The sequence below is a fragment of the Salmo salar genome, chromosome 03 (genome assembly GCF_965601325.2).
Source record: "Salmo salar chromosome 03, fSalSal1, whole genome shotgun sequence".
Lineage (NCBI taxonomy): Eukaryota > Metazoa > Chordata > Actinopteri > Salmoniformes > Salmonidae > Salmo > Salmo salar.
Window position 1 is genome coordinate 93,236,609 of NC_138293.1, and position 20,521 is coordinate 93,257,129.

The 20,521-nt window shown below is 41.7% G+C and overlaps 1 protein-coding gene across 2 annotated transcripts; it reads left to right on the top strand.

Moving 5' to 3' along the window:
• Nucleotides 1–7,587: 7,587 nt before the first annotated feature.
• LOC123723843 (uncharacterized) lies at nt 7,588–19,766 on the top strand. Of its 2 annotated transcripts, none has more exons than XR_014391724.1 (3): nt 7,588–7,881; nt 14,563–14,746; nt 15,168–15,316. XR_014391724.1 is itself a non-coding variant. In XM_045715742.2 (3 exons), the coding sequence occupies exons 2-3, from the start codon at nt 14,590–14,592 to the stop codon at nt 16,158–16,160; spliced, it is 1,164 nt and encodes a 387-aa protein (XP_045571698.2). In that variant the 5' UTR covers nt 7,588–7,881; nt 14,563–14,589; the 3' UTR covers nt 16,161–19,766. The 2 variants fall into 2 exon arrangements, 1 of the variants encoding a protein (XP_045571698.2); XM_045715742.2 differs by having other exon boundaries at nt 14,563–14,760; nt 15,168–19,766.
• Nucleotides 19,767–20,521: the final 755 nt, after the last annotated feature.

A 20,521-nucleotide genomic window follows, 5' to 3' on the forward strand; every position in this document is an offset into this window, starting at 1 on the left:
TGCCGGAGTGGCCAGACTGCGCTGAACTGCCGGAGTGGCCAGACTGCCCTGAACTGCCGGAGTGGCCAGACTGCGCTGAACTGCCGGAGTGGCCAGACTGCCCTGAACTGCCGGAGTGGCCAGACTGCCCTGAACTGCCGGAGTGGCCAGACTGCCCTGAACTGCCGGAGTGGCCAGACTGCCCTGAACTGCCGGAGTGGCCAGACTGCCCTGAACTGCCGGAGTGGCCAGACTGCCCTGAACTGCCGGAGTGGCCAGACTGCCCTGAACTGCCGGAGTGGCCAGACTGCCCTGAACTGCCGGAGTGGCCAGACTGCCCTGAACTGCCGGAGTGGCCAGACTGCCCAGACTGTCCCGAATTGCCAGACTGCCCAGACTGTCCCGAATTGCCAGACTGCCCAGACTGTCCCGAATTGCCAGACTGCCCAGACTGTCCCGAATTGCCAGACTGCCCAGACTGTCCCGAATTGCCAGACTGCCCAGACTGTCCCGAATTGCCAGACTGCCCAGACTGTCCCGAATTGCCAGACTGCCCAGACTGTCCCGAATTGCCAGACTGCCCAGACTGTCCCGAATTGCCAGACTGCCCAGACTGCCCCCCGGCGATGCCAGACTGGCCCGACTGCCCCTCGGCGATGCCAGAGTGGCCCGACAGCCTGGAACGGCCGGAACCAGAGCCACCTCCAGAAATAGGTGGGTTGGGGAGGGGGGGTGTAGCACAGTGCCGTCGTTGACGGCAGCCACCCTCCCTTCCCTCCCTTTAGAAAAGGGGACTTTTTTGTTGGTGTTGCTTGGGGTTATTTTTTGTTAAGGTGCTTCTGGGGTAGCACCTTTAAGGGGGGGGTACTGTCACGTCCTGGCCAGTATATAAGGTTAATTGTTTTGTAGTTTGGTCAGGGCGTGGCAGGGGGTATTTGTTTTATGTGGTTCGGGGTGGTGTGTTTGTGTAAAGGGTGTTTGATTTAGTAATTCCGGGTTTTGGTTTATGTTTAGTTAATTCTATGGTTAGTCTAGGTTGTGTGTTTCTATGTTTGGTTGATTGGGGTTGGGACTCTCAGTTGAAGGCAGGTGTTGTCTATCTGCCTTTGATTGAGAGTCCCATATATTAGGGTGTGTTTGTATGTGTGATTTGTGGGTGATTATTCTGTGTATAGCCTTGTGCCTTACCAGACTGTTTATTTGTCGAGTGTTCGTTTTTTGTGTTTTGTATGTTCATTTTTGAGATTAATTAAAAATCAAGATGAGCATTCACGTACCTGCTGCGTTTTGGTCCACATTTTCTGATGACGATTTCGCATTATCGTCAGAAGACGAAGACAATTGTGACAGGCAGTTACGTAGCAAGCTAAGGAACTGGCAGTGGATCAAACCATTGTGAGGCAAAGGGCGGGGGGTCGCAATCTTTTGAAACTTAAAAACGCGCTATTAAGTGTCTATAATCAGCACAATTGCTTTCATTGCGTATTATTAATATTATTTAAATTACATAGTTATGTTTCAGTGATATATTGGGGGGGACAAATCATATTTTTCCCAGGATGGGGGGGTCGTGTCCCCCCCGGGATTTCCGCCCCTGCTACACACACAAACCTATGCACCTGTACACAAACACACACTCTAATCTTCAAATTGTATTGGTCACATACACATATTTAGCAGATGTTATTGCGGGTGTAGAAATGCTTGTGCTCCTAGTGTCATGACATTGGCCTGTGGGTAAGGTTTATGACCCCCCCATAAATACCTTTCTCCCTTCCCCTCTCTCTCTGACCCTACTGAAGGACTGTTGAATATCCTTTGTTAAATATAGAGAGTCTGGGAACATCAAACAAAAGGGGAAAAGGAACCATATTTTGGTAATAAAACCAGTTGGAAATATGCTTTGGAACTTAATGAGTATGGATGTCAGTTCGGTTGTCATCTGAGACATGACTGATGACAGGACGACATAAACTGTACCTGGGAAAGTATACACCCTCTAGTTATCAGAGTCACATAGAATTGTTATGCAATTTAAATGTTTGATATTGAAATTGTTTGTTAGGAGATGAAATGTAATTTTATCTTCCAATTGAGAGAATTGGGTTTTCATTAGGAAAGTGCCTTGCTTTATCAGTGGCCCGCACCTGTGAAGAGACAGGGGTTATAAACGATGACACACCCTTCTCCCCTCGCCACTATATAAGACAATGACACAATGTAACCGGGTTCCACTACGTGAGGTCTGCAGCCTCTGTGTTACAAGGACACACATGTCAACTACAGAACTAAGCCAACCTCGGCGTGAGCTTTGGTTGTGAATGGTATGAACTTTGAACTTATTCACTACAGAAGTGATACTTCCTAGCCGTTGAGTTAGCAGCGGCCGCTGTAGACGTGGGCTAGGAAAGGACGGACGACGGATCCAGTCTAACACACGACGAAGATACCACAACGTATCCACTTTACCACCATTGACATTCTTCTGAGGACAGGAAGATCTGTTGGCCAACCCGGCCAGCATCTACGACCAATCTACCGAAGCGCAGCTCAGAGTAAATATTTATTGCATTTTCCTTTTCCAAATGGGCGGTAATTTAGAATGCATAAGATTCTGTATTTACGATAGCATAGCTGCTGTTTCTTTGTTCCTCAGTCTTCCCGCTCTTTCATTCAAGCCCAACCCCCTTTCTTTGTGTAACAAGCCGCCATGTCGGCTCCGTCCACCAGGGGCGTTTTCTGTATGACATAATTTGTATTCTGTGTATATGTAATTCTGTGTGATTAGTTAGGTATTTAGTAAATAAATAATTAAACCCAATTTTGTATTGCTGATTCAACTTGTTAGTCAGGGTTCGTGAAGATAACCAAGAATTTATAACTTTCATTACGAGACTGAAATAAGGTGAGGATTGAGATGACGGCTATCAATGTAAAATATTACTAAGTCTTTTAAGAGTTTATTCGGAAGATAACGGCTCTATAAACACTCTTCCGTGGTGCCCCGACTTTCTAGTTATTTACATGATTAGCTTAACCAGGTAATATTAATTACAGAGAAAGGATTTTATAGAACAGCATGTCATATCACTTAATCCGGCATAGCCAAAGACACGACACTAGCTTGAACAGTGCAGTAATATCTAACAATACACACCACTTCTAAAAGTAAAATAACGTAATTAATGAAATATACTCGCCTGTACAATTTTATATTTATATATATATATATATATATATATATATATATATATATATACACACACACACACACACACAGACACAATGATAAAAAATAAACAGAATGAATCTGTAGGCCTTATAGTCAATGAGTCAGGGGGCTCGGTGGGGCTCACTTAGGGTGAAAATGTCTCATAGTGATTTTTTTTAAGGTCTATGTCCCTGGAGTTGAATGTGTTCTATCATTGCAGCAATGGTAGCTTTCTGTGTGTTATCACTCTTTCTATTCATCCCTCCATCCCATTCAGTTTTCCCATAGGGGTTTTACCCTATGACAATGTCAGCATACAGGTTATTACTCATGTATACCCTTTAATCATAGCTCATTGGAAAGCTTAGATTCACAGCTGTCCATTCAGATCAACAGAACTTTGATCTTCGACCTCTAGAATACAGACTTACCTGTATACACTGAGTGCACAAAATATTAAGAACGCTTTCCTAATGTTGAGTTGCCCCCACCTGCCTTTTCCCTCAGAACAGCCTCAATTTCTTGGTGCATGGACTCTACAAGGTGTCAAAAGTGTTCCACAGGGATGCTGGCCCATGTTGACTTAATGCTTCCCACAGTTTTGTCAAGTTTGCTGGATGTCCTTTAGGTTGCAGTTCTTGAGACAAACCGGTGCTCCTGGCACCTACTACCATACTCTGTTTAAAGGCACTTCTTCAATATTTTTTTCTTGCACATTCAACATCAATGGCACACATACACAATCCATGTCTCAATTGTCTCAAGGATTAAAAATCCCTTTTTAACCTGTCTCCTCCCCTTCATCTACATTGATTTGAAGTGACGTTAACAAGTGACATCAGTAAGTGATCACAGCTTTCACTTGGATTCACCTGTTCAGTCTATGTAATGGAAAGAGCAGGTGATCATAATGTTTTGTCCAGTCAGTGTATGTCCATTAATATGTTATGAATATATTGTGTCATAAAAATGTTGAAATTCCTCACTACATGTAAATATGAACGTTTCTGTATCTCACTTGTAGAAACGGGCTTGCTACATTTTCTGGTTGTAAGCAAATCACAATATCCAGAATTCATAGCGATTTCAGGACTTGGAGGACCGTCCCGTGAAGGTGTATCCAGTTGATGTGAGAAATATCAAAATGTTTGTAGCCACAACTTTGAACCAGAGGATTTTGAAACGGAACTAAAGTCTCAACTCATGTGGTTGCCATGTCGTCGGACATTGAGAAGTGATGCTATTGTATCAAATTATTTTTTCCCCTCTTTTTTCCCCTTCATTTCAAAGATGAAGGCATCCAGTCAGCCAACATCAGAGCAGCAGAAAAGAGGACAATCTGATGTAAGGTCACTAACAACCTAGCTAGCTAGTAAACTACATTTGTATATCTAAACCAAAATCTAACTTGCTTGCTTTCATGATACGCTGGCTAGACATTCCAAAGCATATCAATGTAAATAGCCATCTGTTATTTGGCTATGTGATTTGTTACTTTTTGAGCTCGTTAGGTATTAGTAAGGAGGGGATTATCTGGGTGACTAACTGGTCTGTTGGGGGTGTGTATCAGTGGAGGCTCCTCCGGAGGAAGGGGAGGACCATCCTCAGTGATTTTTCAGAAACATTTAAATTTTAAAACATTGAAGTTATCCTTTTTAGATGAAACTATACTAAATATAATCACGTTACAAAGTAATTTATTAAAACATCTCCGCATGTGTATTTCCCACCGTGACGCATGAGGAGGAGGTGTTATGGTGTGGTTGTGCTTTGCTGGTGACACTGTGATTTATCTAGAATTCAAGGCACACTTAACCAGCATGGCTACCACAGCATTCTGCAGCGGTATGTCATCCCATCTGGATTGGGCTTAGTGGGACTATCATTTGTTTTTCAACAGGACAATGACCCAACAAACCTCCAGGCTGTGTAAGGGCTATTTTACCAAGAAGGAGAGTGGTGGAGTGCTGCATCAGATGACCTGGCATCCACAATCCCCCGACCTCAACCAAATTGAGATGGTTTGGGATGAGTCGGACCGCAGAGTGAAGATAAATTATAGGTAATACGTATCAGTGCTCATCAGCCATTGGACATAAACATTACACAACAACTTGGAAATCGCAAATTCAACAATGAGTGGTTTGAAAGGAATCAGTGTATAACTGCAAGCGTTGCAAAGCAATCACTAGCCTACTATTCAGTGGAGAGGGTGTGTGGTCCAAGTCTGGGTTTAAGGTCTCTTTTCCAAGCTTAAAAGGATAAACATTCACATACAACATCATGGGCCAGAAAATGTTGAATATATTGGCCATGCTGTCAATCGAGCATGACTTCTGCCGCGTTCAAAACAACTGGAAACTGAACTGGGAAATCTCAGACTTCAATGAGTTCAAGACAACTGGGAACTAGGAAAAACGCAAACTCCGACCGGGAAAATACGTGTTGAATGGTCATCCACCTCGGAATTCCAAGTCGGAAACTCTGGCCTCTTTTTCTAGAGCTCCGACCTGAAGATCACTGACGTCATGATACAACCTTGTTTTTTCCTCATTTTTCAGTTGACTTGAAAGCACCATAAATCCAGAGGAAGACAGACTTTGATGACAAAGTTTGATGACAAAATTTGCCCATGCCTCCTTCCTGTTCAAGTGAGCACAGCACAACAAGGTGAGTCCAAAAATGTATTGTATGCTGCTGCATAAATGATGTAATATGCCAGGGAGATATGTATACTGTAGCTAAGAAAGTAATACTAAATGTATGTTGTGTAGTAAGCTGTTAGTAGCCCATGTGCTTTACCCTAATAATTTGATCCCTTAACTGTTCTAACATGTAGCCTATAGCCTGTTTTCAGAGAAATGTCATCAAATATTGTAAGAGCTTTCATTGTCTGCTTATATGCCCCCTTTTTTTAATCCTATGATTCTGACTTGGTGTACAGGGATAATACTGTAAGAACGGCCCATGTGCTGAATTCTGTTCCTGTTCATTTTAGAAGTGCTAAACAAATAGTTATGACTACGCCCATGTTTATATTGACTACTACTATGTCGCTTATTGTCTTAATCAAAATTTGATTGCCTCTTATCCGCTCATCGTTCCCCATCATTCCCCTTGGGTTTCTGTACAGCACTTTGTGACATCAGCTAATGTAAGAAGGGCTTAATAAATACATTTCATTGATTATGCCATAGTTTGTACATCTCAATTGTCAGTAGAAACCACATTTGTTTAAGCAAGTCATCCATATCAGCCATGCTTTTTTTAAAGGAGGTAAATGAGGCTGAATGAACTGTTTCGATGCCAGACAAGACTCCGCTGATAGCCAGGTGTAGCATGACAAGGATTCACTCCATGGTGCTGAAAAGAAAGCTCTTCTGTTGGGACAGCTTTATGTAGGCCCTAATCATTTCTGGGAACCGGTTGTCACTGGTATAGTTGAATTAATTAATGTATTGTCTAGTGTTGTTGCCTTGCTGGCATGCATCCCCCCCAAAAATGTAGGCTTTTCCCACCAAGATTTACATGCTAAAATCGCCACTGTGTATGGCCACTGCAGAAGTCTGATTGAACATAAATCAGACTTTACTGGTTCACTGCACGGATCGCGCATCGGTAATCAGTCTGGTATTTACGAGGCTACTCTTACTGGGCCTCAGCCAATAACAATAGCTGGACTCTGGAAGAGAACGTTGTCAGAGAGGAAGAGGCAAAGTGAGAGGCCCAACTCGAGGGAAAATCTGTCTCCCTCCAGCAGGTGGTGTTTGTCCGTTTTTTTCGCCCACCAAGCAAGGAGTTTTTGAATGGAGGTCAATGAGAGAGTGTTGAATTTGGTCATCAAAAACGAATGGCTTATTTGATTGAAGTTTCTTAGCCTGCACACACAGGACTGCTATAAGCCCTTGGCAGGCCGCTTTTGCGTCTTCCATTCAGAGGACCGCTATAAGCCCTAGAAAGCCATCTAGCCATGAGCTAATTTGAAAGACTAGCAAGGAATTTCTCTAATCTCAAATTCAGCCTGCCACCTTCCAGCAAACCACAGCCAGCCGGAGGCTGCAAGCTGTTTTTGTTGTTTCTATAAATACCTTAGATTTGTTTTGATTTTAATTTGATGTAATTTTCAAATGTAAAAACAATACAACCACACGTTGACATAATGCATTTGCAATCATTGAGGATGACACAAAAGACGTGATACAAATAATAATTTAAAGTTTAAATAGATTAATGATATATTGATTATGCCAATTTATGTTTTGCCATTAATTTAACATACTATATATTTGAGGCAATACAGCAGTTATTTCCTAACAATAAATTACTCCCTAAACCGCCTCACCCACTTGAAGAGAAGTCTTGATGACTATGTACAGTAGGTGGCGGCACCTCTTAAACACCACAGAAGAAGCCGAAAAGCATCAACTGGAAGTTGTTTACCATCCTCTATCTAGTTTTCAAACCAAATAGAATTCCACAGGCTTTTCCAGGATGTTTCTAATGTAAGATTAGTCTAAATGAGACGTTTATTTGTCACAACTTTAATCGAGTTTTTATATTTATAAAGGTGTGGTCTAGCTTGTATTTATCTGAACGCTGTGACAAAGAAAGTAACTGTAGCGTAACGTTACTCTTACTGTCATGTTTTTTTTATTTGAAGAAAGAATACAGTTGCTTCCACGATTGATCGGGTAAGTTTGGTTGACTTATGAACAGTATGCTTTCTGTGGTGTATGAAATGTCAAGGCCTAGTTATCATAATCTTTGTTCGTCCATATCCATTCGTTCAATTTGAACAGCTGGACAAAATAAACAATGGTGGTAATAAAAACGTGGGATATTTTGTCCTTCAGCAAAGTACCCTACTAGCCTAAAGCACAGTTTGATACAAGGCAATGCGCAACGAGCAGGTAAAGTCAAAACCATGGAGAAATAATGAGTAAAAAAAAATGACAACTTGCAGTAGCGGTGCGTGGGTAAAATCGCCAGGCAAGCCAAGCCAGAAAAATAGCCATATTACAACTTGTGTTGTGATAATTGCGTTCTTATATAACCTGTTAGTTCATACGCCTTGACACAGCCGAGACAAGAACACAGTGGCAGAATAAATTCAACCACACATTTGTTAAAATCATAAAACCGGAGAGCAATATCTGTCCTGTTAAGTTCACAGTTCCAACCTACAGAATGATCAAGCAAGTTAATGTTTTCGGACTAGTAAACAACAATTGATTTAGTTACGGCAAGTCGCAAAGAAAACAGGCCCTGCCTCCACTATTCAAGCACCATTTCAACTTCAACATCATCTTATCACCTATGCTTAGTCTACTACAACTAAAATATATATTTTTTAAAACAAGGGGTGCAACTTTCATTGGGGACAAGGGACATCCCTACATTCAGAATTAGCATTTGTTTTGTAATAAATATGGCCCCCTCACTTCTAAATGTTGCACCCCTGCCAAAAACGATTTAGTTAGATCAACTTTGGCTAAATATGATGCGTCTATCCATGGTACTGATTTCTGTGTGTGCTTGCATGTAGAAAAAAGCATGTTGACTCACCCAACTTGTAGAGAAATTCCAATGCCATCCTCATCCTTCATGTTCCCTGAACGGTCTATGAGTCAGTCATACAGTACACACTTTTAGTTTTTGTTGTCTTTGGCTTCCTTGGTAAGATAATGTCCATCACAAAAATTATTTGGTTTTATATTCCATTATATTGTTGTCGTGAGTGTTCAGTATTTTCTGCGCCGACTTGGTAAAAATGATTGCAGCGGATTAAAACGACACTAGTTTCCAGAAAGTGACCATTGGACTTAAATGTTTGACTAACTTTGTAGATGCAACAGTTATTACATTTTAATTTATCACTCTCACGTGCACATTTCTGTCCATTAAGAACGTTTTGTAGCATTTCTGGCAATGCCAACTAAGTTTCAGCTTCATCTCAGAGTTCTATCTAACCTAGTCAGGAACTCTGTTGCTTGGCAACAATGCAGCTGCTATTAGCGAACATTAGCTTGCATGTCCAGCTGCTAGCCTCTGTAGCTAGCTAACTAACGAACAAGCAAATAAGTGTAGCTAGCTGTAATTGTTTATGGAAGGTTTGTTACACAAATAACTAAAGCCATTAGCTTGCTAGCAGACAACCTGTGTGCTTTGGGCTAGTAGGCTGCTGAAAGACAAAATATCCCACGTTTTTTATTACCACCATTGTTTATTTTGTCCAGCTGTTCAAATTGAACGAATGGATATGGACGAACAAAGATTTTGAAAGCTAGGCCTTGACATTTCATACACCACGATAGCAAGTTCACGTCCAAATGCCACTCGTACATTTTTCCACAAAACATAGCTAGCTAGCTACATCAGTTTTAAAAAAATGCCACACTGCTACCTTAATGCATGCAATGCAATGGACTTCTGCAATGCTAGCTACTCCATAGTCCAAGCTACGGTAAACGCTAGCTGAGAAAACAAATCAGATTTTATTGGTCGCATACACATACTTAGCAGATCTTACTGCAGGTGTAGCGAAATGCTTGTGTTCCTAGTTCCAACAGTTCAGTAATATCTAACAATTCACAACAATAACGTTATATACATCTAAAAGTAAAATAATGGAATTAAGAAATATGTAAATATTAGTCCAGAGTATAAATACAGTGCATTCATAAGTATGTGGACACCCCTTCAAATGATTTGATTTGGCTATTTCAGCCACACCTGTTGCTGACAGGTGTATAAAATTGAGCACACAGCCATGCAATTTCCATAGACAAACATTGTCAGTAGAATGGCCTTACTGAAGACCTCAGTGACTTTCAACGTGGCACCACCATAAGATACCACCTTTCCTACAAGTCAGTGTGTCAAATGTCTGCCCTGCTAGAGCTTCCCCGGGCAACTGTAAGTGCTGTTATTGTGAAGTGGAAAAGTCTAGGAGCAACAATGGCTCAATTGAGGAGTACGCCACACAAGCTCACAGAATGGGACCACCGAGTACTGAAGTGCGTAACGCGTTAAAATCATCTGTCCTCGGTTGCAACACTCCCTACCGAGTTCCAAACTGCCTCTGAACGCAATGTCGGCACAACTATTCGTCAGGAGTTTCATGAAATGGGTTTCCATAGCTGAGCAGCCGCACACAAGCCTCAGATCACCTTGCGCCAGTCGCGTTTCTAGCTTGTATGGCTCCCTGGGCGAACCCCCCCCCTTTATAGTGCAGTGTCATATTAAGGGCCTCACATTGTTCTGTCAGCTCCTCATTTGAGAGACTTTGGAAGGTTGACAGCACTCCAAACTTCTCTCCCACATTTTCCAGTGTGAAAAATCTTTCCTGAAGGGCTGAGGTAGCAGCATCAACAACGACATTGAAAAATGTCACCTCCAGCTTCTTCAGGGCATCACTCAAAGGCTCATCAAATGATTTGCATGAAAAGTGCCTCTTTGTGGACCTCAGCCTTTTTTGTTGTAGAACGGCCTCGACATTCATACCCTCGCAAATATCCTTGGCTGATGTTTGTGCAGTCATAAAGCATGTTGCCCTGTAGTTGCTTAGACCTCTCTCTGTCTTTCTGAGAAGACTGACTGCAACATCCACATGCATACTGGGAGACTGCATCAGCTTGCTCACATGTTGGATCTGGCTCAAGATGTCATACCACACCACTGTACAGATGCTGAAGCAATATGATCCCACCTCCTCTGACAAGGACTGGGCCTCAATCTTCATCACAGGGTCTTTGGTTTGATCCCTCACCTCAATCAGTGCCTCTCACCGCTGCTGCCTGATTCCTCAGTGGCTTGACACTTACATTTACTCTCCCACCCTGTCTCAGTCCTTCAAAGTGATGTCCACAGCATCAGCAGCATCAGCCACAACCAGGTTCAATGTGGGAGCCCCACATTGCACAAATAGAGCTCTTGGATTAATTTCCAGGAGTCTGGCTTGGACACCTTTGTTTTTGCCTCTCATGTTGGCCACATTATTATAAGACTGTCCTCTGCAGTCCCCAAAAGGAATGTTTAGCTCCTCTAATCTTTTGAGAATCAGGGATGCCAAATATTGGCCCGTGGACTCCTGCCTCCAAATACCCCATAAAATGTTCCTTTATGTGGGGCTCCTCCTTCAGTGATACAATTCTAATCACAACTGACAACTGTTCAGTGTGGCGACATCTGAGGAGCAATCTAGAATGATAGAATTTTGCCAGCTTGATGTCACTCACCATTATTGAAATGACCTTGCTGCTCAACAAATCAATGAGTTAATTCTGTATTTGGTGTCCAAGGTCGCTAGTGGTGGTTATAGTGTTATACTAGCCTATTTCATTACATGCATAATATACTCATGAAGAGATGACAGCTGCATACCTTTTTTCTCCTCTTCTTCTTTCCTCTTTTTTCTAAAATGGGAACCTGATGGCTTAGACCTTTTCTTATCCATTTGTGTTGATTTGGCATCAATACATTACCCATCCCCCCAACATTTACATTTTAGTCATTTAGCAGACGCTCTTATCCAGAGCGACTTACAGTAGTGAATGCATACATTTCATAAAACAATTTCTCCGTACTGGTCCCCCGTGGGAAACAAACCCACAACCCTGGCATTGCAAACACCATGCTCTACCAACTGAGCCACACGGGACATTTAATATGCTAGTGAGCTATGGCATGTAAGCAAAGACAGCTGGGCATACATCAGATAGGCCACACTGTAGTCTTGAAGCATGTACATACAATTCATGACAGTTGGTTAGTTCTGGGCGATATTCATGGGTAGATAGGTCGTCAGAGCAGATTTCAGCTTTCCATGATATTTACAGTGGTCACGCCCAAATATGATTGCACCAGATTGTGTTCTCAGGTACTGCAGCAAGTTCTTGTTGTAGCCTACATAAGGGTTTTCCAAACTTGGTCCTAGGGTCCCCCCCTGGATGGACGTTTTGTCAACCAAGAGTCAAGACTAAACCAATTCAACTTGGTGGTGTGCAGACTGGTTTCATATTATTCTTAACGATTTCGCAAACCAGAAAAAAATGCAACAATATGTCTGTGAAACTATATATTAAGTGTTATGAATGAATTGTGGTTTATTTGGTAGCATTTCATAGTTTGACCGATTTTACTAATTGCATTAGTACTGTACAAAGTTAGAGGCGCGCTATTTGATAGATTCCCCCGCTCCCCTAATCTCTGGCTTCCAGTGGGGAGACCTGAGGTCAACCTACCCCCGTCCCCCTTCCCCATCTCCATCTCGTACTTCTGAGTGGGAGACCTTCCCAGGCAGTAGCCTGCCTAGCTCCCAAACTAGAATCAGGGCGCCCACTCCGACAAGTTTAATTGACCCACAGTCCCACATGGTGACATGATATCATTGACGTGACGTGCAAATGAGCGATAGAAAACCGATCACGCAAATGTCACCGTTCCAAAAAAACTAATTTTGCGGGTGCCCATGTCGCCCATACCTAAATCCGCCACTGCCTTGCGCAATGCCAAGCGTCGGCTGGAGTGGTGTAAGGCTCGCCACCAACGGACAAATCTGGGTTTGGCAGATGTCAGGAAAACGCCATCTCTCCCAATGCATAGTGCCAACAGTAAAGTTAGGTGTAAGAGGAATAATTGTCTGGGGCTGTTTGTCATGGTTTTGTCAAGGGAAATCTTAACGCTACAGCATATAATGACATTCTAGACAATTCTGTGCTTCCAAATTTGCGGTAACAGTTTGGGGAAGGCCCTTCCTGTTTCAGCATGACAGTGCCCCCCTTGCACAAAGCAAGTTCCATACAGCAATAGTTTGTCAAGATTGTTGTGGAAGAACTTGACTGGCCTGCACAGAGCCCTGACCTCAACCCGATCAAACACCGTTGGGACGAATTGCAACGCCGACTGCGAGCCAGGCCTAATCGGCTAACATCAGTGCCCGACCTCACTAATGCTCTTGTGGCTGAATTGAAGCAAGTCCCTGCAGCAATGTTCCAACATCTGGTGGAAAGCCTTCCCAGAAGAGTGGAGGCTGTTATAGCAGCAAAGGGGGGACCACATGCATTTGGAATGAGATGTTTGACGAGCAGGTGTCCACATACTTTTGGTCTTGTAGTAGATGTGATGAGATAGTCGTGTAAATTCTACACAGGGACACTCAATCTTAAATGAATCATTGCTTATTATCAGCATGCTCTAGAGGTCAAAGTCAAACTTAAGATGCATAAAGTACCGTTCTGAAGGTAGCTCCCTCGGGGCAGTCCCGTTAGATTTCTTATATACTGGTTACTGACAGGTTACATAGTCATCGTTCATAGGGTTGGTTCCGGCATGTGTCTGGCACCGTCTCCTATCTTAACTTATAGACCATATTCTGGCCGTTCTGCCAGATGGTCCTGAGGAGGGTCATGTTGCTCCCCTTCATATTTTTACCAAGTACGGGCAGGAACCAAGGATTATTTATGACACTAAGACAAGACGAACATTTTCAAGGCTGCTCTTCACATAACATTTTCCATCACAGGATGTATAGACATTATGGACAGTGTGTATAGAATTACTAGTATACATGTACAATACGTAGGATTGAGTCGTGATCTGATTTGCCAAAGGGTGAGCAAATATAGATGTAAACAGCATGTTGTTCGTTGCATGCTTGCTAGCATCAGAAAAACATCAGAATAACTCTGCAATGCTTTAGGCTAGAAACAAGCTGTAAATGGTGCCAGAAAGACGTGGCTCTATTGTACATAGTGATAACTGTATAAATTGACATTCATTTAATTTAGGGTGGAAGTTAAAACCAAATAATTGATGGAGTTGGCTCTAAATACTACATCATAATGAGCAGCAGTAGTTCAGGTGTTGTGGTTTTTCTTCACTGGTTATTTGGACAAATTATGATTTTGCAGGTGTTGGTGTCCTCTGAATTTTGGAAAGGGGAGGGGATATTCGGCCCGTATCTTGAAAGAGAGGGTGGAGCTCCTCGTTCCAGTATCTCTTAAGCTCTCCTCTTATCACGTATGAGCCCAGAACTAAAATGAGCGGCTGACCAATTACGTGAGACATTAGTTCTGGGTTAACCAAGACTAACTCAGGGGTGAAAGATGTGTTCAACTCCAATGAATACTCAATCAAAGGTTCTGAACATAAGACGGGGCATTAGAATTGTTATACATTTGTAAAAAAAAATATCACTTACGTTTGATATTTTTTACAAAGTGATTGAAAAAAATTAGTGGAAAGTAGTGAACAGTTACACACTTCAGGAGAAAGGAGGTATTATAAGGATGCACCAATCAGAGATTTAGACGAAAGTAATCAAATGTTTGGTCTAATGATATTCTATGTACTTTACTTCCTGTGGTCACCAGGACAGAGCTAATCTGTCCCCCTCCACCATGCCGGAGTCCCTGGGTTGCAACTCTCCTGGTAGCGCCTTAATACTGGGTCTGAAGAGGGTGTCTGTGCTGCTGGTCAACTGCAGTAAAACACCAGGGCAGAGTGGAACTGTGAGAGGGGGGCACGAGGAGGGAGATGGAGATTTGATTTCATCAAGTAAGAACAGCGGGGTGTGTGGATGAGACTACAATCTGCTTCTGCAACTTCTGTTAATTCATTGATAAGCAGTATACATTCAGTGGCCAGTAAATTGTTGATCCAGTTTCGTGTATGGAGGGGGGTGTAACTAATAAACTGGCCACTCCACTGAGTGTATATTGATGATACGGGCAGCAGGTAGCCTAGTTGTTAAGAGCGTTGGGCCACTAATCAAAAGGTTTCTGGTTCGAATCTCTGAGCCGACAAGGTGAAAAATCTGTCTGTGCCCTTGAGCAAGGAACTTAACCCTGATTGCTCCTGTAAGTTGCTCTTGATAAGAGCGTCTGCTAAATAACAAACAATAAAAAAATACAAATAAAAGTTTTGGAAATATGGGTCTATAAACAAATACTAAGTATTCAATGTATTTATTTTACAGGGGACCACCCCTAACCATCGTTCTCTTAGTGGGAGGGGCTTATCATCTGGGGAGCCTCAACAGCATCATGTTGCTGACGTGACAGAGAAGAGTCTCTCCAGATCAGAACATCTCAAGAAGCACCAGCAGAGACGTACAGGGAAGAAACCTCACCACTGCTGTTCTGACTGGGGGAAGAGATTCACAAGCCAGAGTGGCTTCATTATTCACTGTGATCAGTGCGGGAAGAGTTTTGCTGCATCAAACACCTTCAAATCTAATGTAAGAATCCATACAGGGGAGAAGCCTTACCCCTGCCTTGATTGTGGGAAAAGCTTTGTTAGTGCAGGAGTCCTAACCATACACAAGCGTGTACACACTGGAGAGAAGCCTTATAGCTGTGATCAGTGTGGAAAGAGCTTCAATCAGTCAGACAACCTGACTACACACCAGCTAATACACACTGGAGAGAAGCCTTATAGCTGTGATCAGTGTGGAAAGAGCTTCAATCAGTCAGACAACCTGACTATACACCAGCGAACACACACTGGAGAGAAACCTTATGGCTGTGATCAATGTGGGAAGAGCTTTGCTGTAGCTTCCTCCCTAACTAGACACCAGCGAATACACACAGGAGAGAAGCCTTATAGCTATGATCAGTGTTGGAAGAGCTTCAGTCAGTCAATCAACCTGACAACACACCAACTAACACACACAGGAGAGAAGCCTTATAGCTGTGATCAGTGTGGGAAGAGCTTTGCTGCAGCTTCCACCCTGAATCGACACCATCGAACACACACTGGAGAGAAGCCTTACAAGTGTGATAATTGTGGAAAGAGCTTCAGTCAATCAGGGGGCCTGAATTCACACCAGCGAACACACACTAGAGAGAAACCCTATGTCTGTCTGTGTGGAAAGAGCTTTACTCATTTAGGGAATATTAGAAAACACCAAAAAGCAAAAATGTGCCATATTTCATCTCAGTCCTATCTGATACCGGTTGCAGATCCCTAAATAAAGGATCAATAGAAAACATCTAGTGAACACTCATATCCATCTCCCATTCTTAAACAGTTGCCTTGGTCTGATCACCATGGTAACCTCTGTGCAGCATAATATGCAGCTCTGATCTAGGATCAGGTCTCCCCTGTGTTTATGTAATATCACACATTGGGATCTAAATGGATAAATGTTATCATAGAAAATGTCATAGTGAACCTGTGTGGGGGGGTGTTGATAATTGTATCTTTCATCTACTCATGATACTATTATTATTAAATGTCATTATGTAGAATAATGTTTCAACAATAGGTGTATATTCATTTATTCAATTGATCAATATATTAAATCAATTATCTTCTAAACAACAAGTTATCACTTAAATTGTATATGTTATAGATCTATATTGATTAAAATGTTCCTAAACCTAATCAATAATACATTGGACAATAATATCCATGAGGTTAAGGCAAGAACTATGCATACTGTGTCTTGCAACAACGGTTAATGTAATAACTTTTATTACATTATGTAATAAATGCAGTGTAACCGGTAAATGTAATATCTTGTTGTTATCTTGTATGATAATGTAACTTATTACATTAAGTGGAAAAAGTTATCAGGTGAGTCACAACTTTTAAATTAATATCGTAATAACTTCAACCGATCATGTAATAACACCTAAACTAATGTTTTATGTTACTACACTAATGTTAATGCACATACCACCCTCCACCAATTGCAAACCCACACAGACAAACCTATGCACCTGTACTCGTACACTAACACACACAAGCACACATTGATAAAAAAAACAAAAAAACAATGAATTAATCTGTAGGCCTTTTAGTCAATGACTCAGGGGGCTCGGTGGGGCTCACTTGGGGTGAAAATGTCAGATTTTTAAGGTCAATGTCCCAAGAGTTGAAAATGTGTTCTATCATTGCAGCAATGGTAGCTATCACTATTTCTATTCATCCCATTACATTTTCAGCCAACATCAGCGCAGAGGATGTCTGATGTAAGGTAGCTATCTAGCTAGTTAGCGAACTACATTTGTTTATCTAAACTAAAGTCTTGCATGCTTTCCTGATATGCTGGCTAGACATTCCAAAGCATATCAATGTAAATAGCCATCTGTTATTTGGCTATGTGATTTGTAACTTTGTAAGCTCGTTAGGTATTAGTAAGGAGGGGATTATGTGGGTGACTGTCTGGTTTCTGTTGGGGGGGGGGATCAGTGGAGGCTTCTCAGAGGAGGAAGGGGATGACCATCCTCAGTGAATATTTTTGTTGCTGAAAAATTCAAATTGTAAAAAGTTGGTTAAAAAAAAAAGTTAGCTAAATACTAAATATAAAGACATCACCAAGTAATTGATTAAAACAGACTACTTTGCAATGAAGGTCTACAGTAGCTTCAACAGCACTCTATAGGGCAGCACCATGGTGTAGCCAGAAGACAGCTAGCTTCCATCCTCCTCTGGGTACATTGACTTCAATACAAAACCTAGGAGGCTCATGGTTCTCACCCCCTTCCATAGACTTACACAGTAATTATGACAACTTCTGGAGGACGTCCTCCAACCTATCAGAGCTCTTGCAGCATGAACTGACATGGGGTAGTGGGTTTTTAATGAAGTACTGAGAAGTACCTGGGTGTACAAGATTTTGCTGCAGAAGAGTTAAGATGTTTTGAGATTTAAAAAAATATATACAGTTGAAGTCGGAAGTTTACATCTTAGCCAAATACATTCAAACTCAGTTTTTCACAATTCCTGACATTTAATCCTAGTAAAAATTCCCTGTCTTAGGTCAGTTAGGATCACCACTTTATTTTAAGAATGTGAAATGTCAGAATAATAGAAGAGAGATTTATTTCAGCTTCTATTTCTTTCATCACATTCCCAGTGGATCAGATGTTTACATACACTCAATTAGTATTTGGTAGCATTGCCTTTAAATTGTGTAACTTAGGTCAAATGTTTTGGGTAGCATTCCACAAGCTTCACACAATAGGTTGGGTGAATTCTGGCCCATTCCTCCTGACAGAGCTAGTGTAACTAAGTCAGGTTTGTAGGCCTCCTTGCTCGCACACGCTTTTTCAGTTCTGTCCACAAATTTTCTATAGGATTGAGGTCAGTGCTTTGTGATGGCCACTCCAATACCTTGACTTTGTTGTCCTTAAGCTATTTTTCCACAACTTTGGAAGTATGCTTGGGGTCATTGTCCATTTGGAAGACCCATTTGCGACCAAGCTTTAACTTCCTGACTGATGTCTTGAGATGAATATATCAATATATCTACATAATTTTTTTTCCACATAATTTTCCTGCCTCTCGATGCCATCTATTTTGTGAAGTGCACCAGTCCCTCCTGCAGCAAAGCACCCCCACAACATGATGCTGCCACCCCCGTGATTCACGGTTGGGATGTTGTTCTTCGGCTTGCAGCCTCCCCCTTTTCCTCCAAACATAACGATCATCATTATGGCCAAACAGTTCTATTTTTGTTTCATCAGACCAGAGGACATTTATCCAAAAAGTACGATCTTTGTCCCCATGTGCAGTTGCAATCCGTAGTCTGGCTTTTTTATGGCGGTTTTGGAGCAGTGGCTTCTTCCTTGCTGAGCGGCCTTTCAGGTTATGTCAATATAGGACTCGTTTCACTGTGGATATAGATACTTTTGTACCTGTTTCTTCCAGCATCTTCACAAGGTCCTTTGCTGTTGTTCTGGGATTGATTTGCACTTTTCGCACCAAAGTACGTTCATCTCTAGGAGACAGAACGTGTCTCCTTCCTGAGCGGTATGACGGCTGCGTGGTCCCATGGTGTTTATACTTGTGTACTATTGTTTGTACAGATAAACGTGGTACCTTCAGGTGTTTGGAAATTGCTCCCAAGGATGAACCAGACTTGTGGAGGTCTACAATTATTTTTTCTGAGGTCTTGGCTGATTTCTTTTGATTTCCCCATGATGTCAAGCAAAGAGGCACTGAGTTTGAAGGCAGGCCTTGAAATACATCCACAGGTACACCTCCAATTGACTCAAATGATGTCAATTAGCCTATCAGAAGCTTCTAAAGCCATAACATCATTTTCTGGAATTTTCCAAGCTGTTTAAAGGCACAGTCAACTTAGTGTATGTAAACTTCTGTCTAAATAATCTGTCTGTAAACAATTGTTGGAAAAATGACTTGTGTCATGCACAAAGTAGATATCCTAACCAACTTGCCAAAACTATAGTTTGTTAACAACAAATTTGTGGAGTGGTTGAAAAACACGTTTTTTTGACTCCAACCTAAGTGTATGTAAACTTCCAACTTCAACTGTATATTCTGAAATAGTGGTATATAGATGTAGGGTTGGTTGGTGGTGCAATTAATTTTTTTGTGTCACCCACTACTGCAGAGTAGGTGGCAGCATCCACAAACAAAAAGTGAAAATGCCATGACTGAAGAAGACAATTTACTTTAAGTTTATAATATTGATGGGCACCAAAATGATTCATATTTTTCAAGTCCATTTCTGCTTGATACCTGGTATGTCAAATTGTAGTGTTTTTTTTGTTAAATTTATTGTAAATAAACTATGCAATTTATGTAGCACACAAATGCTATCTTATCTCCTTGGTGCTTGAGCTTAATTTTCTGAAAATCTTTTGTATGTCCAACATTTGTAGACCCAGATTATATATTCATGAAAACAGAGTGACCCAAGTCTCTCGTGTGTGTGTGTGTGAGTGAGAAAAAAAAAATAGAGACACTGACTGACTATTTATAGTATGTTAAAGAATTCTGGTGAAGTAACCCTTTTGGACCACACTATCTGCCACATTGAAGAACTCCGGGTTAAGTGAATTATCACTTCTACCTCTAATCAGCAATCATAGGATTCATTCATGCTCCTTCGATGCCAGGTTAGGGTTACACACTCATTTTCTGTCGTGGTCTATGGACCCCCTGAAGTATTCCTGGCCACCCCATGTATTACATTTTTTACATTTTAGTCATTTAGCAGACGCTCTTATCCAGAGAGACTTACAGTAGTGAATGCATTTTTTTTTTTTATAAAACCCTAGTTCCGCCACTGCCTTGATCATGTGACCTACTGGACTCAAACAAGGTTCAGAATGTCCACTCAGTGGGCCTACACATTGTACACCATTTAGTTTGTCCATTTTCATCTCACTCGATATTACATGAATTTTTCAAATTTACAATTTCAATAACTCCTTGGTCATGTGATCTGCTGACCTCAAAAAAGGTTCAGAATGTCCACTGACTACCCTTCTATATTGCACACCCCTTTGGTTTGTCCATTTTCATCTCACATGGTTTTACATGAATTTTTTTTACGTTTTTAATTTCAATAGTTCC

Coding starts and splice junctions, on each gene's coding strand:
- LOC123723843 (XM_045715742.2), top strand. CDS start 14,590: ATGCCGGAGTCCCTGGGTTGCAACTCTCCTGGTAGCGCCTTAATACTG. Junction 14,761..15,167: donor CATCAAGTAAGAACAGCGGG/GTGTGTGGATGA, acceptor TTTATTTTACAG/GGGACCACCCCTAACCATCG.